The sequence below is a fragment of the Sarcophilus harrisii genome, chromosome 1 (genome assembly GCF_902635505.1).
Source record: "Sarcophilus harrisii chromosome 1, mSarHar1.11, whole genome shotgun sequence".
Taxonomy (NCBI): Eukaryota; Metazoa; Chordata; class Mammalia; order Dasyuromorphia; family Dasyuridae; genus Sarcophilus; species Sarcophilus harrisii.
Genome location: NC_045426.1, coordinates 190,976,952 through 190,994,847, shown reverse-complemented (window position 1 = coordinate 190,994,847; position 17,896 = coordinate 190,976,952). Strand labels below are relative to the sequence as shown.

Here is a 17,896-nt window from a genome sequence, read left to right as displayed (position 1 = left end):
GGCTCAAAGTTCTAGCCTAAGATATTTTTGGATTCTAACTTCCTGATTCTATTTGTTAGCTATTCCTGTTGGCTTTCTGTCAGTTTGATCAGTATATCATCTCTGTTTTCATTCACAGCATTGATAAAAAGTATTAAACAGTGGACAGTCAAGAACTAATCTCTGGGGCCCTTCATTTGAGATCAACCTCCAAATTAATCTTGACTTTTTAATGACTACTTTTTCTTGTCCAGTCATTCAGCTACTTCTGAATTGACTTATTCTTGATAAGAGTCATGCTGGCCTTCTGTAATTTACACTTTCCTTTTTAGCAATTGTCTCCTTAAAAATAAAATTTTAAGATTTTACCAGGAATTTTAATTGTTTGTTCAATCATTAGCCTATACTTTATGGAACCAACTCCATTCTGTTTTTTGAAAATGTGGTATTTGCCTTTCTTCAGTATAGTGACATCTCTTTGGCTATAGTCTTTCAAAGCGGTTCACTAATCATATCTTTTAAGTTTTTTTTTCTTCACTACCTGGGATATTGTTTATCTAGGCCAAGTGTTTTGAACTCATGAAATATAGTTAACTACTCTTTTATTGTCTACTTAATTCTCTTGGTTTTCAATATTCTACTAGTCATTTTTTCCTTTTTCTGTTCATCTAAAGTTCATTCTCCTTGTGAGGTACATCATAATAACAATGATATGAAGAATGGATTGTTGCTAGCAGCAAGAAAGCAATAGCAGAAATAATTCAAAAAAGGCTGATAGTACTAGCAAGTAGAAACCACGCCTTTCCAAGAATGGTATCAGGGAGAACAAATGAGAAGGGATGATAAGAAAAAGTGTTCCAGAGTTAAGACTAAAAAAAAAAGTTGATAACACTATAGATGAGGTATGGAAGAGAAACAAGCCAAAGATAACACCAAGTGTGAAGGACATGGGAGACCTGGAGAATGATTGTGCCCCAGAAAAAAAGTCAAAAGGAAGTTATTAATATATTATTACATTCTACTATGATATAGTTCAAACTCAATCATAAGCAAACCAGAATTAGTTTATTCAGTAATTTTTAAATTAGTTGAAATCTCTATATCAATTCCTTTGAGTTACCTTTTTAATAGGCTGTGCAGTGAAATCATATTTTTTTACTATGTTTATGATAGTACATTCAGTTCTCTCCAGAACTCATCAGTTCAGTATTCCAAAGTTATTCTACGAAAAGTAGGGAAAAGCCCTAAGATTTTTGGCTTTGTTTTATTTTTTGAAAAAAGGTCTCTGTAAACATAAAGTTAGTAAATATGATAGGAGAGGTTTTCAAGGACACAATGGTGATTAATGTTTAGTGATCGGAAATGTTTACAAAGCCACAGTTAGGCTAAAGAACAAAATCTTTACATTGGGATTCTCTTTTCCACCAAATATTGTGTTTATGTCATTTCCCTGCTAACAAATGGGTAGTGGTTTGGCCACAAAGTTCAAATTGCTTTGACTTCCATTAAATTACATTTCCATTCTTATCTCATCCTACTCTTACACATTTTCCAGCCAAACTAGACTATTCCCTCTTCTCAGATTACATCCTGCTCTTTCTGCTTTTATGATTGCTATTTCCTTTTTCTGGAATATCTTTCCTTCCCCATCTTTGCCTGATGAAATCTTACTCATCGAATATTACTTTCTACAGGAAGTCTTCCCTGGTTTAGCAACAATCTTTTACCTATCAGATCTCCGAATTTTAGTTCATCATCTTTCTGATAAGAATTACTATCTGCCCTTTTATTTAGTCATCCATGTATGAGCACCATTTCCTTACTAGACTATAAGTTCTACAACAGCAGGGACAGGGTTTAATTCTGTATCTATTCCAGATCTGGCAGATCACTGGAGATTTTGCTTTATTTTTTGTCTCTCTTTGTATTCCCATCACTTAGCATGGTGCCTGCCACATAGAGGGTGCTTAACAAGTGCTAAGTGACAGACTATTCTGGATATAACAGATACAATAAATGTAAAATTACACACATAATTTGCAATACTGACCTAGTTATGCTATGTGAAATGCAAATAATAATGAACAATAGGGAATAATTCCAAAATTTGAAAGTGAAAAAAAACAAAACAAAACCCCAAAAGGGCAATATCCATTGAGTCATTTGCTCTGAAGGATTTTGAAATCAGTGCTATGAAACTGTATCTTTTTCTATCTGTGGATAACTATTAGAGGAAGAATTTTTGCTGAATAAATGATCCTTATGGGACGGGAAAAAACATTAACCTTTGGAGAATTTATTAGATCAGGTAATGGCTGACATAATTGTTGAATCAGGTGCTATTACAATTTTAAGATATACAAGAAATAGAAATTTATGATATACTAGTATGGAGTCTAGAGGGAACTATTATACATATTTGTGTAAAAAATACATTCTAAAAGTAAACCCCTAAAATCGCTGGAATAACATATTTGCTTCCTAATCAGATTTCCTTTAGTGTCACCCACCCATATTAAAACAATACTTTGTAAAGCATATTCACTGTCTATGCTTATTCAGTAATTCAAAGCACATCCAAAAATAAAACTTTAAAGACAGATAGAAATTCCCTTTGCCTAACTAGTTAATGATATTGGTAATCTTAGAACTTCAGTGATCAGAAACAGTATATTTATCTAAAAGCATCTAAGAAACTATAACTTGACTAATTTTGGAAATGAAACAAGAAATGCAAATATATAGCATTAATAGATTCTTAGATGATGGCTATACAATGCAAATAACCATTTGTCTAAGTATGCTGTTGTTCAGTCACTTTTCAGTCAGGTCCAACTCTTCATGACTCTTTTTGGAGGCATTTCTTGGCAATGGTTTGCCATTTCTTTCTCCAGCTCATTTTGCAGTTGAGGAAACTAAGGCAAACAGAATTAAGTGACTTGGCCAGAGTTGTGTAGCTAGTAAGTATGTAGATCATATTTGAATTCAGCTCTTCCTGATTTATCTATTGCACTACCTAGGTGGCTCTCATCCAAGAATATCAAAATAACATTTTGTGTTCTATAGTCTTACTGTAAGAATATGCAATTCAAGTAACATTTTCTCCATGAAACTTTTCCTGATTCTATAAAATAACAATAAATAGCACCTAACACTTAGAGTTGTTATTAAGAATTAAAATGCTCTTAGTATCCATTACCCCTCAGTTGCTTATGTCTTCCTTCCCAAATGACTTTATATTTGTTTGTATTCTGTGTATGCTTATACATGTACTTGTTTTTTCCCATTTGAATGTGTCAGCTCCTTACCAGTGGGCATTGTGTCATTCTTTGTACTTGTACCCACACAGCCTAGTATGTACATGATAAACCTTTAATTGCATCAGAAATGCCGGGCAAAGGTTAAAAACTACCTCTTCCTTTCCAATGTTATTAAATGACTCCTTGAAGATAGTATTGAAACTTCAATGTTAATAGCATCGTCAGGACTATGAGTATTAAAAGGATTTCACTTACTCTAAACGAGCTAGAAGTGAGGGCAAGGGTGGGTAAGATTAGGGTAGAAAGAGACACTGGGAGAAGAAATGTTTTAAATGAAACCTGAAAATGTTTTGATTAGTCCTTGAGAAATACTGGCAATCTCACAAACAGTATTAACACTCTACTCCCGTCTATTTCCTTAGCCCCAAAGAAAAAGAATCCAGAGGAGCAAACAGTTCCAGCAGATGGCAGTAAGCCAGATTGTCTAGGAAATGTCCCCTCCCTTTCCCAATGGCATGGAAGTTGTGGGAGATTGCTTGATTTCATTAATAAGAGGTTAAAAATTGTTTGATTTTGTGGTAACTTATGTTCTTTCCAATTAAATGCTTTGCTATTTGGTCTGAAATTCTAATTTCATAATTATAATCACTGAAAAGATCCTGTACTGACTGATCCTGAGAAGGCCAGGAGTTCCAGAATTGGATAGGTCCCATTCCACATTACCATATTTGTGTCTCTGACACAAAATACAGTAGAATAAAAGCACAATCAGTATGACACCAACCAGTAGAGTTGGGTGGCCTTGGAAAAGTCACTGGATCCCTCCAATATTCCTTTTCTTCATATGTAAAATGCAGGTGGTATTACTAGGACTATCTACCCATTTTTAAAGTAAAGAATTTTCTTTGCAAACCTTCAAATGTTTTATTAATGTGGGTTGTTATTAATAGGCATATGGTTATCTTCTCTACCCAGTTCCTTGGCACAAACCTTAAGACCACAGATTTAAAGTTTGGAAGGATTCTAGAGATTAGTCCAACCTCCTCTTTCTTTTACAGATAAGGAAATTAAAACTCCAATAAATTAAGTAGGTAGAATAAAGTGAGCAGGATTAAAACCCAAAATGTTTGATTTTAAATCCTGTGGTCTTTCCAATACTGATCACAGGATTTAGAAGAAACTTCAAAATGATCTTGTCTAACTCCCTTCTTTTTCTTCTTTTTAACAAATGGAGAAATTAGGGCTCCTAAATTTCTTAAGATCACTCAGGTAGGAAGTATAGGAAGTAAAAGAGCCATTATTTCACCCCAAGTCTTCTGATTACAGATCAGATTTTTTTTTTAATTTTTTTTTTTTTTTTTTTTTTTTTACTATGATATGCTTTTGACTTCTACTGCCTAGTCCTATTGTGAGGAAATCACTATGTAACATTAAAAAACATGTTTTCCATGTATCTGCCATCTAGGGGAGGGAGTGGGGAAAAGAGGGGAAAAGTCGGAACAGAAGTTTTTGCAAGGGTTAATGTTGAAAAATTACCCATGCATATGTTCTGTCAATAAAAAGCTTTAATTAAAAAAATATTTTCAAAACATGCTTAATACAATGTATTTAATGTTTTAATATAAATATGAGTACATTGAATCTTAAGTCAAAAGACCTAAGTTTTGAAGCCTAGCTCTGCCACTTATGTGCCACGGGGCAGTCCATTTAACTTCTCAAATAGGTCTCATTTCCTTATTTATAAACTAGAGGGGGACAAGAGGTGGAACAAGATTACATGACCTCCAGAGCCTCTTTCCACTCTAGACTTGTGAACTGGTAACCCTCTGGCTTCCGATTCTAGCTCTATGGTCTAATGACCCTAAGTCTATAGCAAGAACCCAGATTTATTAAGAAAACATTCTGCTGAAAGTAGACATAAGCTATTTTCTCTCTTCTCAATTCTTTTCCATCATCCCTTCTGTTCTCTTTCTGTAGGGGATTTCACTTTATATTTCACTGAAAAAGTGAAGGTCATCATTTCTAAGCACCTTCTTTCAGTTTTCCATTTAATCTCAAATCATATTTCATTGTCTCTCTCTCTTCCTTTTCCCCAGTTTCAGAAGATGAAGTAGTCTTTCTTGCTAAAGTCAATCCCTCTATTTGAGCTCTTAATACAATCCCCTTTCACCTCTTCCAGGAGCTCATCCCTGATTTCTCCCTAATTTTCAGCCTCTATATACTGGTTCCTCCTTTTTGTACTCTAACACATCCAGATCGTTCCCATCCTTTAAAAAAAAGAAAGAAAATTCTTCATTTGTCCTTACCACATCCTCAAGCTACATAGTTTTACATCTGTTCTTCCTTTCAGACAAACTACTGGAAAAGGTTTTCTACATTTGTTGCTTTTACTTCCTTACCTCCCCCTCACTTCTCAACCTGTAGCAATCTGGTTTCTGCCCTTAGTACTAGATTGAAACTATTCTTTCCAAGGTTACCAATGAGCAACATTGCTAAACCCAAAAGTTGTTTCTCATCCTGTGTAGCATGTGACACTGTTGACTACTTTCCTCCTGAATGTTATCTCCCCTTTAGATTTTTGTGACACTTTTCTCTCGTGACTCTCTTCCTATGTGACTGACTGATTCTTCTCCCTCGCCTTTGCAGGATGATCAGTCATGTACCAATCCTTATGCTTAGGTATATTACAAAACTTTATCACAGGACCTCTCCTCTTTTCTTTCTATGCTGGGGGAGGGGGCTGAATAAAAGGGTGGAGGGGTGGGGTTTCTCAAAATGTTTTTAAAGGCATAAAATAAAATACATAAATTCATACAAGAAACCAAATATGTTAAAATACAATTATCAAAATATTAAAAAAAAAAAAAAACCAACTTCATGGACTCTGAATTAAGAACTTTGGCATACTCTCTTAATTTAGTGATCTCCATCAGACTATGAACCATGTAGATGACTCTCTCAAGATTTACATATTATCTGTTCCACATCTCTTGAGTTCAGTCTCATATCCCTACCTGCCTTCTGTATACCTCAACCTAAATATCTCCTAGGCACTTCTAAAACCCTCCCTCTTCTTAATTTTCTATTTTGTAAGGGAACCACAATTCTTCCAGTCATCTAATCACAACCTAGAAGTTATATTCAACTGCTCACTTTCACCGACATTATGTGAGCACCAAAGAAGCATTTGAGCTGAGCTAATCCTGATCCATTTGCTATCCTGTGCTCTTATGGCATGATCAGTCCACGTGCTTTTCTGGTTGTACACCTCTCAGGCCTTTAGGGTCACAAGCAATTTTACTTCTTCAAAGGTCCTGATATTTTGGCATCATCAGAAAAATTCAATTTTATAAGAATTTATGTCATTCTTATATAAAGGCAGCTGGGTGATATAGTGCTAGGACTGGACTCAAGAAAATGAGTTCAAATCCAGACATTTAATAGTTGCATGACCCCAGGCAAGTCACTTGTTCTAAGTTTACTCAGTTTTCTCAACTGTAAAAGGGGGATAATAATAGCACCTACTTCCCAGAGTTGTAGTGGGGATCAAAAGGACTCACTGGTTACTGGACTAGGATCCCAACTGGAGAACCAACAGGTAGATTTATGTTATATACTGACTCCATTTCTACCATTCTGATATTGTATTTAGTGAAGAAGGAATAGGACTGAACAGAACTGGGGGCTACTCCATGCTATTCCTCATTTCACATATTATACTATGCCAAAGAATTCATCACCTAGTGGACAACCTTTGCAATGAGCCTCTCTGATTGTCAAACAGCAGGCATAGTTAATGCCTTTCCAGCATAGCAGAACGTGCCAGAGTTTGTGCTATGTTAGCAAAGCCTTCAAAAAGTCAGAGTGACCTACATGCTATAAAGGAGGCACAGAGATAGAACCTTAGCAGTACAGAAAAAATCAATACTGTTTCAATTAATAAACAAAATTCAGATCTATAGCACTATCATAAAAGAGGAAAATTAAGGTCTTCAATACTTTCTATTAAAAAAAAATGACAATCATATACCCTATATCCCCACTAACTAAATTCCTATTCCAAATCCCACTATGATGAAAAAGGTGGCTTGTAAAAGCATCCAGAGAGTCTGATAGGTCCTACACCAAACTGATAAAGTTTTGAAAATGGACCCAATAATGGGTTGTATTGTCTGTTGTATGAGGACCAGAATAGCTAAATCTGGAGTCTGAAGAAGTTCAACATCAGGTTAGCAGAAAAATGAGTAGTTTTTTGGCCACAGAAATTCTCAAAAGACCATCTCTTAATTTATAGAAAGGTTCTGATCGCATCAGTGAAGGAAATCTCTACAGATCACTGAAATAATAATAATAAAAAAGTTTACATTATTTTTTATTTCGATTCACAATTTAGAATTCTTTTCTTCTCAATCAAAATTTTCTTAAATAAAATTCTGAACACAATTCAAAATCTGAAACATAATACTCTAGAATGCTAAGCAAAGACCTTAAGGAAGATGCATTAATTCACATTATAAATTGTCTCTTCTAGCGTTGTTCATTCAACAAACCTATATTAAACAGCTACTATATGCAAGATATTTACTCTACCAATGGCATTTTTTCATGTGTCTAACCAGAATCAACTGAGAGCACTTAATCACCATCCACCATTGTAACCTGGCTCCTTCCTACCTTTCTAGTCTTCTTACACCTTATTCCCTTCCATTTACTTTATAATTCAGAGGCTCTGGCTTCCTTGTTGCTCCTTGCACAATGAACTCCATCTCTTCCCCTCTGCATTTTCACTGGCTATCTCCCATGCCTGGAATTTTGTCCCTCTTCATCTCTGCCTCCTGGCTTCTTTCAAGTCTCAGCAAAAATTCTTCTTTCTGCCAAAATTTTTCCTTGGTTTCCCTTCATAACACTAGTGGCTTTCTTTCTGAGATAATCTCTAATTTATCGTGTATATATATCTTATTTGTACATTGTTTGTATATTGTCTCCCTCCACTAAACTGTGAGCTCCTTGAGGCCAGAACTTGTTTTTGCCTTTCTTCATAAATTCTTAGCACAGTGCCAGGGCACAAAGTAGTTGCTTAATAATTGCTAGTTGACTTGACTTCACTGGTTTTCATCCCAATAATTCTATAACTTCCTTGTGGCGTGTGTGTGGGGGGGTGGGGGTGGGGAGAGGTGTCTGCTATCATTCTTTTTTTTAAAGAACCAATTTCAATGTTAGAATTTGTGAATATGCATGCATGCATGTGGGTTATACACAAACAACAGAAGGAGGGAAAGGTGACCTAATTTCTAGCATCAACAGTTTTAGAACTGTTGCATACACATAAACAATGATACTCTTTCCCCTAATGCACCTAAAATAAATTCACCATATGTTCCCAGTTAAAAACTCTAAAGTACAGAACCAGATCAACAAACCTTCCCACTGATTACTCTTAGAAACATAATTAGCTTCTGTCTGCAAGGAGAAAAACAGATTCTAGCTCCATGGATGAAAGTGTAAATAGTTTTTCTTGTTTCACAAAGTTAATTTTAATATTATTTCAAATCTTAAAACTTTCCATTTAAGTTAATTTAGATGTGTGATCTTGCCATGCCATATCCCTGTTTAGTTAAACAAATTAGGCAAAATTTCTCTTTCTCTGAATTTTAGTTGCAATTTTAAGAGCTGAAGAATGCCAAGAAAAAGTGTACTTTTAAATTCCTTGTTTAGAGGAGTGACCAGCTAAGTAATGAGATGGTAAATTAGCAAGATACCTTATATACACTTGATAAATTCATAATTCTAAAATGAAAATGGAGAAGAGTTCTTTATGTTTTCTTATATTTGATAAATATCTAAATACATCAGGATCTTTGATTTTATTGGTAAGGGAAGTCCTTCAAAACAGAGATCAGAACATATAACTTAATAATAAGGCTTGAAAAATAGTATTAGGCTCAAAGAAATTAATTGACAAAGCTTGTGTCAGAAGTGGAACTGAAATCCAGATACTTCTAATTCCCAGTAGTGTTCAAATCTACCCAGGTACACTTCTTCCTTCCTCCCCCACTTTAAATCTTGGAGGTCAGGATTTTGAGGCCCTGTTTCCATGATCTGTATTCACACTGAGATTTAAAAAAAAAAAAAAAAAAAAAGAACTTTTGCCCTTCGGCTCCGTAACAGGTTCTGTCTCTCTGAACTCACCTTAATCTCTGTTAAATACTGGTGATCATATAGTAAGTTCTGCCTATTCAGTAGGAAAACAGGATATTTTATTCACTATTACTGTTTCACCACCAATGTAATTTTACAGTAAGCCCAGACAAACAAATCTGTTTGGAATCAAGAAGCTCGCTTGAATTGAATAGATTTCTTTTGTGTAGCACAATGATCTGCTTTCTCCTTAAAGAATCCACTGCAAATAATAACCTAGAAGCAGAAGAAGGGGAAGCATGTGACAAAGACTACTGGGAGACGCAACATGCAAGCTTCACATTCAAAAGTTTTAAAAATACTGAGTAGCTGGAACCATTCTGAGAAGATACCTGAATAAATGAAGTGCAGAATGTCTGATAAGCAAGAACAGAAGAGAGAGTCTTTAACAATGACTCTTACTGGGGGGTTGCACGGTGGGCCTTGGCTAGTAACTGGAAATGTCGTCTCACTGTTTACAGCAAAGAGATCTTGGGCAGTGCGTATCACAGTGGAGTCCTGAATATCCGCGGGACTCTTCACATTAAACAGCAGCATGAAGACACTGCTTACAGAACAAAGAACGATCTTATGGGCTTCTACAACTTCCTTTAAATCTTCAGTATAAAATACCACATCCACACATTGGCAGCAGAACAATAGGTTATGTAGGTCAGAGTTATAGTGTGATGCTTCACCCTTTAAGACAGGCATTTTTTCTATTAAAAAAAGGAGAGAATAGAAAAATAACAATCATTGTATAACTATTAAAGATTGTTTTAGTGTTTGTTTTTGGTTTAAGATTCAGAGTAATAAAGGACCTTGGTTATAATTTCATCCAAATTCCTTACTTTTATAATAGGAAAACTAAGGCTCACGCTAGTCATTTGAGTTGCTCAAGATCACACAGCTTAAGAAAGAACATAGCTGAATTTTCAACCAAAGACCTATTTCCAAATCTAGTGTTCCTTCTTTTAGGGATAGGCAATAATTTCACTAGATTTTAAATTATAGAATTTTATAACATATACATGCGTGATTTTTCCTTTTCATATATAAAAGTTTTATTTTTACTTATAGAACAAATGGAAAGTGCATAAATGTGTGTCAAAACCCACATTATTGTTTTAAAAAGTATAATTTCTTAAGCTCTTTATTTCAGGAGTTACCATTCTTGACTTTGGAGTACATAATCAGCAAATTCTCCCACTCCTCTCTGAAGCAGTTCTCTCGGAAAGAACTAAAGTTTTGCATTCATATATAAACTTGCAATGACCTTCCTATCCTTCAAACCATAAGCCAGAGAATTATTAGACTCAATCTTTTCAAAAGAAAATTACTATTTTACTTTATTTTTGAAAAATTGCAGAAACTTTTCCTAGCAAAATCATACAATTTCCATGTGGTTAATCTAGTGACTGTCAGCAATATTAGAAACATTTATACTAAATTTCAAATTAAAGTAAATGTATCTAAAGTTAAAGAACTATAATTTAGGGGACTTTTGCCATGTGTATACATGAAAACAATTTTGAGCAAAGGCTTATGATAATTTATGGAATATCTTTAAAACTAAATTTTTATACTTATTAGAAAGTTTCAAAGCTAAACTATTACACTTAATCTATGAAGTGACAACCATTATTCTAGCATTATGCCTATATGAGCTATAAAGATCACCTGGTTGTTCGAGCTGAGGTGGCCTAACTCCATGACACTTGCTGCTTTTTTTTCTTTTCTTCATTTTTTCAGATGACTTTTGATTCAAGGTTTGAATCATAAAATACTCCAACTACAACATGAAAAAAATAAGTAAAACACAAAATTGCTAAAATTACTTATTTGACATTAGAATTGACAGAGTACTATGGGCATAGGTCTACAGCCATAATAATTTTAATAGTTCAAAATATTTGGTTATATATTACATAATAAGAGTATCCTTCAGGAGAATCCCTCTAGAGCAATTTAATGAAGTTTCTGATCAACTTGATAAGGTTACAGAGTATGAACCTCTGGGATCAGGAAAACACTTCCTCTGAGAAGCAGAGTCACCTTATTTAGAGAGAAGACAATTTGTAATTGATTTTCAGAGACTGGGGCTGCCTCTAAAGTGACTACTGGCAAAGATTCAAGAGTATGATTTCTATTTGGAAAAATCAACACTCTCTGTTGCCTATAAAAATGAAGTCACACACCAGTACAACCTTTTTATGATTTCTCTTTCATTTGTTCCTGCTTAAGAGACAGACCAGCCCACAGAAGAAGACTGAGATACTAAGGAAGGAACAGTCTGGGTACATTCATAGTCTCTAAACTAATAATAGTAGATCCTGGTTATACTACTTTGGGAAAGGAGTTACATATGGTTTTCTGAGCACAGGTTAGAGACCTGAGACATGAGTGAACCTTTCCAGTCCAAGAAATGGAACGTAGCAGAAACAGGCATGTGTTCACCCATATAACCCAAAAGGAATTCCTGAATAGCATCTTTCTTAAAGAAAAAAGAGGAATAAACTACATTGACTTCGGAAAGTCAATAGAGGAATCAGAGGACCTAAACCTTAATACCCCTTTAATTCTTCCCTGCCCTTGCTATTATAGCAAGTTATTCAGATAATGGTGTATAAAGATTTTCTCTGCAGCCATTTCGATGTATGTTCTTCTTCTGAGGATATCTAAACTATCAGTGGCTAACTACAGGATTAAAGAAAAACTAACTGGAATATGGGAACTACATTTGAGTACTGCATGCTTTTTCAGTGCCTGTTCCTATAGTTCTTTAAGTACTTTATGTATTTTAAGTATCTGAATTGCATGTGGGTTAAAAAAATGGTGTCCTTATCCAATATACCTTTATTATTTAGAATGCAATGAAGACCCTGTTACTAACAATTTGGAAAATAAACACAAACCATATCTAAGCCTATACATGGAGATTTCTTAGTATAAACTGAAGGCTAGGGGAAAGGGGTAGTGACATCATTTTTGTATAAGCCTTGCTTCAGAAATACTAGGGCAAAGGAAGAATAGTGGAGGTTGATGGCTATGTGTGAGAGAACCATATATGCTTGTCAAACTCCCCCCCCCCCCCAACCACTTTTATAATTGTAGCAATTATGTTTGGTCATCAAGAATTATGACATTTATTATATATGAAAGTAAGCTTGCTTTCTTATTTATTTTATGAGAAAAAAAGAAACAATACTTGAAGATATAGTGCTGGGAAAATGATCGATAACCCTGACTGATTTTTTCATGGCTCAGTTGATATAATCACAGAGAATAAGAGGAATGGATAAAAGGTATTAACTTAAAGTATAAATAAAAGATTTTGGGGAAACTTTTGTTGCCCCTTTACACAGAATTAAATACTCATTTATGGAATTAGAAAGCAGCTTGCCATTGACTGGATGAAGAGTCAACATATTCTTAATGGTCATTAAAGAACAAGCTTCCTAGTTCTGGGATCAAGGAGAGCTCTACTCAGTGTAATTTCCCTAAGTTGAAGAGAGTTAGCCCTAGTAATGAGGAGTCAAGAGAGATGCATCCACAGTGGAGTAGCATGACAACAGTGGGACCCTGCAGTGCCAGAGACTAAGTTCTTTCAGTCATATGCACATGTGCCTTATCATCACTGAACTCTGTACTATGTCTGTACTACTCTTCCCATAGATACTACATACATATATATCTCTACCTATACAAATATATATATTGGAGAATGCCCTCCATTTTTAAGGTGGGAATACTTGGGAGCCATTGAACTTTCTTTACCATCTCAGTAAAGGGCCTTTGATTGGAACTAATTATATCAATAGGCTGATACTACAGGATAATACATTGGAGGGGCTCATAGCTCTTTATTTTAGCAATACAGATCCACACCTTGAACCTAAAACAGTTATTCCATAGAGATTCAATGTGCAGCCTACAAGTGCTAACTTGGAGGGATACTTAAATGTTTTTGTAAAAGGAAAAAAATGTATGATGGTAATAGAGTACATAGATATAAGAATTAAGAATAGAAAGTACTTTTCTCTAAAATGTACTTCAATTGTAAATCAAGGAAAATAAACTATGATTTGTCTAAACATAATTAAACAAATCACTCATTCAGGAAAGAATTGCTTATTGTCTTGAATAACTGATAAAGCTAAAACCTATAATTGTGTGACTAGTAATAATTTTCACCATATTCTAGTCATAAGAGGAAGTTCTGTGGTAAGTCAGAAACTGATATAATTACCAGATGTCTGCACATGGTCAAGATAATGATCTATTCTATAATAAATAACTACCTCTTTGGTAAGATTATGGCTTGTCACAATTCTGCAAGAAACTTCCAAAACCAGTCATATGGCTTCTTACTCACTCTACCACTTTACGCATAGCCCTCAGTTTCTCAAATATCTTCAAGAGTTGATCATGCTGCCAAAGTGTGTGTGTGTGTGTGTATGTTTGTATGTATGTGTTTCAACTTTTAAATTCTGAATTATCACTAAATGGGTTTTTTTTAAATTATAAATAACTCTAAATTTTATTTCTTTTCAACCATTAAAAATCTGTTGATGCTTCTATTATTTCCTATCAACTTACTATCACAGATATAATGATTTCTCTTTTTTAGAGTGAAAGCTAAGAACTATATTACTGGATGATTAGTTTATCAATTCAGGATGGCAACTTTTCTTCAACTTATATTTTATATATATATTACATATATATTATATATATATTTTCAAGATGGCAACTTTTCTTCAACTTATATTTTTTATATATATATAAAACATATATATTATGTATATATATATATTCAGGGTGGCAACTTTTCTTCAACTTATATTTTATGTATATTTGCTAAGACAATTGTGGTTAAATGACTTGCCCAAGGTCCCACAGCTAGGAAGTGTTAAGTATCTGAGGCCGTATTTGAACCCAGGTCCTCCTGACTTCAGAGCTGGTGTTCTATCCACTGCACCACCTAAGCTGTCCCTGCAACTTACAGTCTTTAAGAGCTGCCTAGAAATTAGAGAGACTAAAAACTTGCACAGGGTCAAACAACCAGTATGTTGTTCTGAGGCTGGCATTTTATTCACTATACCATTCTGCCTCTTGTTTTGAGGGTTTGTTTGTTTTTTTGCTTTTATTTTTTTGGAGACAATTGGGGGTAAGTGAAAGTAACAGTTTAGTAAGTGGCTGAGGCTGCATTTATTTAATTTTATTTAAACAAAACAACAACAACAAAAAACCAGAATAAGAAGAACAGAAAACGAATATAAAACAAAAAGAAAACATTGTCATTTGCCCAGCAGAATATCAGGGAGGATTCAAAATATGTAACAAAAAATCACCAAATCAAGAAAAAATATATATTAGTAGAAGAAATTTTATTCATGAATGATCATTTTTTCTTTACTTCCTTGTAAATTGTCCTTTTATCTGCTGCACACCTAATTTATTTTTTCTTTTCCCCCTTTCATCCCCACTCCCAAGCAAGCTTTAGTTAAGAAAAAAAAGAAATACACACACATACACACACACACACACACACACACAGCCATCTTTCCTATCCCTGCTGACTGCTTCAATTCTGTTCCTTAACTTGCTTTGCTATTATTTAACTTCTCTCCACCCATGGATCACTCCCCTATCTTCTTCCCACACCTTTTGCTTTCCCATCCAGTCATCCCTCCCCCTCCTTATTTCTTTATAGATTTTGGAGGGTGCTATACCCTTCGTGGTATATATGTAGTGTTGTCTAGTAAATCCATTCCCATGTAAGTTTTCAGAACTACAAGTCCTTCTCCCCGCTCTAATGCCTCTGTGTCTATTCTTCCTGAAGCTGCATACTCAAGATTTCCCCTGACTTCAAGGCTAGTGCTCTATCTACTTGCACTACCTAGCTGCCCCTCAAAATTTTTTTTTAAAAATTAAATGACTATGAGCTTTACAAATTCTGACTAGACTGCTGCTGGACCCTGCCCTTATAAGCAAGTGGAAAAAGTTCTGTGGCTCAGAGGTCAGAACTGAGGATTCATTTTTGGTCTAGGATCCCTGCCCTGGTTACTCTTCTGCATCCTGGGATAGATGCTGAAAGTGAGACCCATTTTCCTAAGGAGGTCTAAGCTACACTACTGCTGCCAACTTCTAAACTTCCTTTTCTCTCCATACATAACCCAGGGCCTTCCTTACGTGAAAGAGGTTATTTTCTCATTCTGGGCAATGAGTCACAAAATTGCCAATTACACCTGTCCTTATCATAGTGTCCTGGTATGGGTATCAGACCTCCTGCTGCACAGTTTCTCTCTGGGCACCGAAGAGCTGTCCTGATCCCATCTCCAGTGTTCAAAAGACATCCTTTTCTATCTTTCTATGTCAAGCTGCGCTGGGCAAAAACTCATTATAACTTTTTCTGTATTTGTCCATCAGGATATATGGTGAATTTTCTAATTCTGTTACGAGTTTGTGGAGAAGAACTCAAGGTACTGTTTCCTATCACTGCCATCTTCTTCCCAATCCTTTAAAATATCAAGTTTATTCTAAATGATGTTCTATTGCTTTAACACTGAGTTCAATATACATATATCAAGACCTATATACTATATGAAAATCAGTGAATGTAAGAAACAATATGTAGTTCCAAACTTCAAGAAGTTTATACTTTAGTAGGGTAGAGAGATAAGATATAAACAGAAATAAATATAGCAGAGTATAAAAATTATGAATGGTCCAAAGGTCTATAAGGATTCACAGCACAGAGGAATCTATTCTTGGAAGCAAAGCAGGAAAGGGGTAGGATGTGGAGCCTATATCACTATACCATCACATTTGTTCACTTTTATTTTGAAGAATCCTCTTGTCCTGCTTTGAAGAGACACTCGATTGCTTTGTATGGTTCAACTATGATTCTACCATGAGGTAATTCTAATGCTACCTACAACATTTCACAACTGTTAAGAAAAAAAAAAAAACTTAGTTTCTAAGTTTCCCATCAGACATGTCCCCCAAAACTCATTAATCACTTATGGATGTCCATTAAGAAAACCTTTTTAGTCTCTCTAAAAATATAAAGAAATAATATTTCTCTAGCTTAAAACTCTTCCCAGATTTTTCCATTTAGGAAAGTGGGAAGCAAACTTAACTTTTATCTAGATAAGACCACTGCATCCTCACCAGAATGAAGTGATTTGTGCCATGGCCCACCTAGGAAGAGTGCCCCTCTTTGGCATTGTCAAGATATTAGAAGACACCAAGTTTTCCAGAGCTAAGGCCCAGCAAGCAGGCCCTGAGCTTGATCTAACAACAGTCCCTTGTGCTCACCTTCTGAATGAGCTCAAGCAAAATCTCAGAAGTGTTTCACACCAACATCAGGTGGTCTCGAGTTTGGACAAGCCCCTTTAGCATCCATGCTCCAGTCATTAAGCCCTGCTATAAATCAAACTTGTCTCTTTGTTGCTATTATATCTCACTGTCAGGGCCACAATTCACTGTGTCACCATAAGCATAAGTATAGAAATCTCTTCACACTGCCTTGGGGTCCCCTTATTAGGGATAGGGCTCTAGCATATGTGTCCTTACTTAGAAGCTATTTTTCTCTCTTTGAAATCAAACTTCTGTTTGATTCCTCACTTTCCTGCCTTTAGCTTGCTTTGTTCTGTTCTTTCTACTCACAGGTTAAAGATTGATTCACGTTAAAATACTTACCACGGGAGTGAACTCTTTTCAAAATACACACACACACACACACACACACACACACACACACACACACACATCCTTATAAGAGATCTAGTAAGGAACTGAATGGCAGCTATTTTGGAATGTTACTGTATTTTAACATATTATAATCTTCTTTGTTCAAATTGTCTTGGGGTAGAGAGTCATGCTGGAGGGCACGTCATTTTGGTCATAAACTAGAAATATCTTGGATATAGATTAATGTTAAATTAAATTGCTTCCAGCAAATTTGAGCCTAAATCACAAAGTATAATATTAATATTATCTTTTTTCTTTGACATGACAAACTCTTCAAAGGAGGAAGAACAGGTGACATGATGGGAAGTTTCTAAATCTGATAAGTTTGAGAAAAGAAAGTAGGGGAACAGTGGTAATTGGTACTTGAATTTTTCTTGAGATTTCCTCAGAGATAAGAGCTTCCAGCATCTTCTGTCTTCACTGGGGCTTTGACAGAAATTGCTAATTATCAATCAAAAGCACCTTGACAAAGACAAGGCAGAAAGACCACCATAAATACACTCCCAATGATTGGGACGCCAGAATGAAGATGTGGCAAACAGAGAAGTTAGCCCAAGTTTATCAAAGAAGAAAAGCAGAAGAATAAGCACTTTATTTCTAGAAAATCAAGAGGACTAGAGAGGCAAAGGAGCACAGTGAATGAACAACAGGTAGGCCCCAGAGTTCAAGAAGGCTTGGATTCAAGTCCAGCCTCTGACACAATAGCTGACAGACTGTGCAAT

At 35.2% G+C, this 17,896-nt stretch overlaps 1 protein-coding gene across 6 annotated transcripts in view; it reads right to left on the bottom strand.

Moving 5' to 3' along the window:
• The window catches only part of RHOBTB3 (Rho related BTB domain containing 3), a 109,731-nt gene that overhangs the window by 51,259 nt on the left and 40,576 nt on the right, over positions 1 to 17,896 (bottom strand). For all 6 annotated transcript variants that reach the window (XM_031967820.1, XM_031967826.1, XM_031967849.1 and 3 more), the window contains 2 exons: positions 11,097 to 11,208; positions 9,770 to 10,135 (listed from right to left, as the gene is read on the bottom strand). In XM_031967820.1, coding sequence (XP_031823680.1) covers positions 9,770 to 10,135; positions 11,097 to 11,208 — 478 coding nt within the window. The remainder of the gene's footprint in view (positions 1 to 9,769; positions 10,136 to 11,096; positions 11,209 to 17,896) is intronic.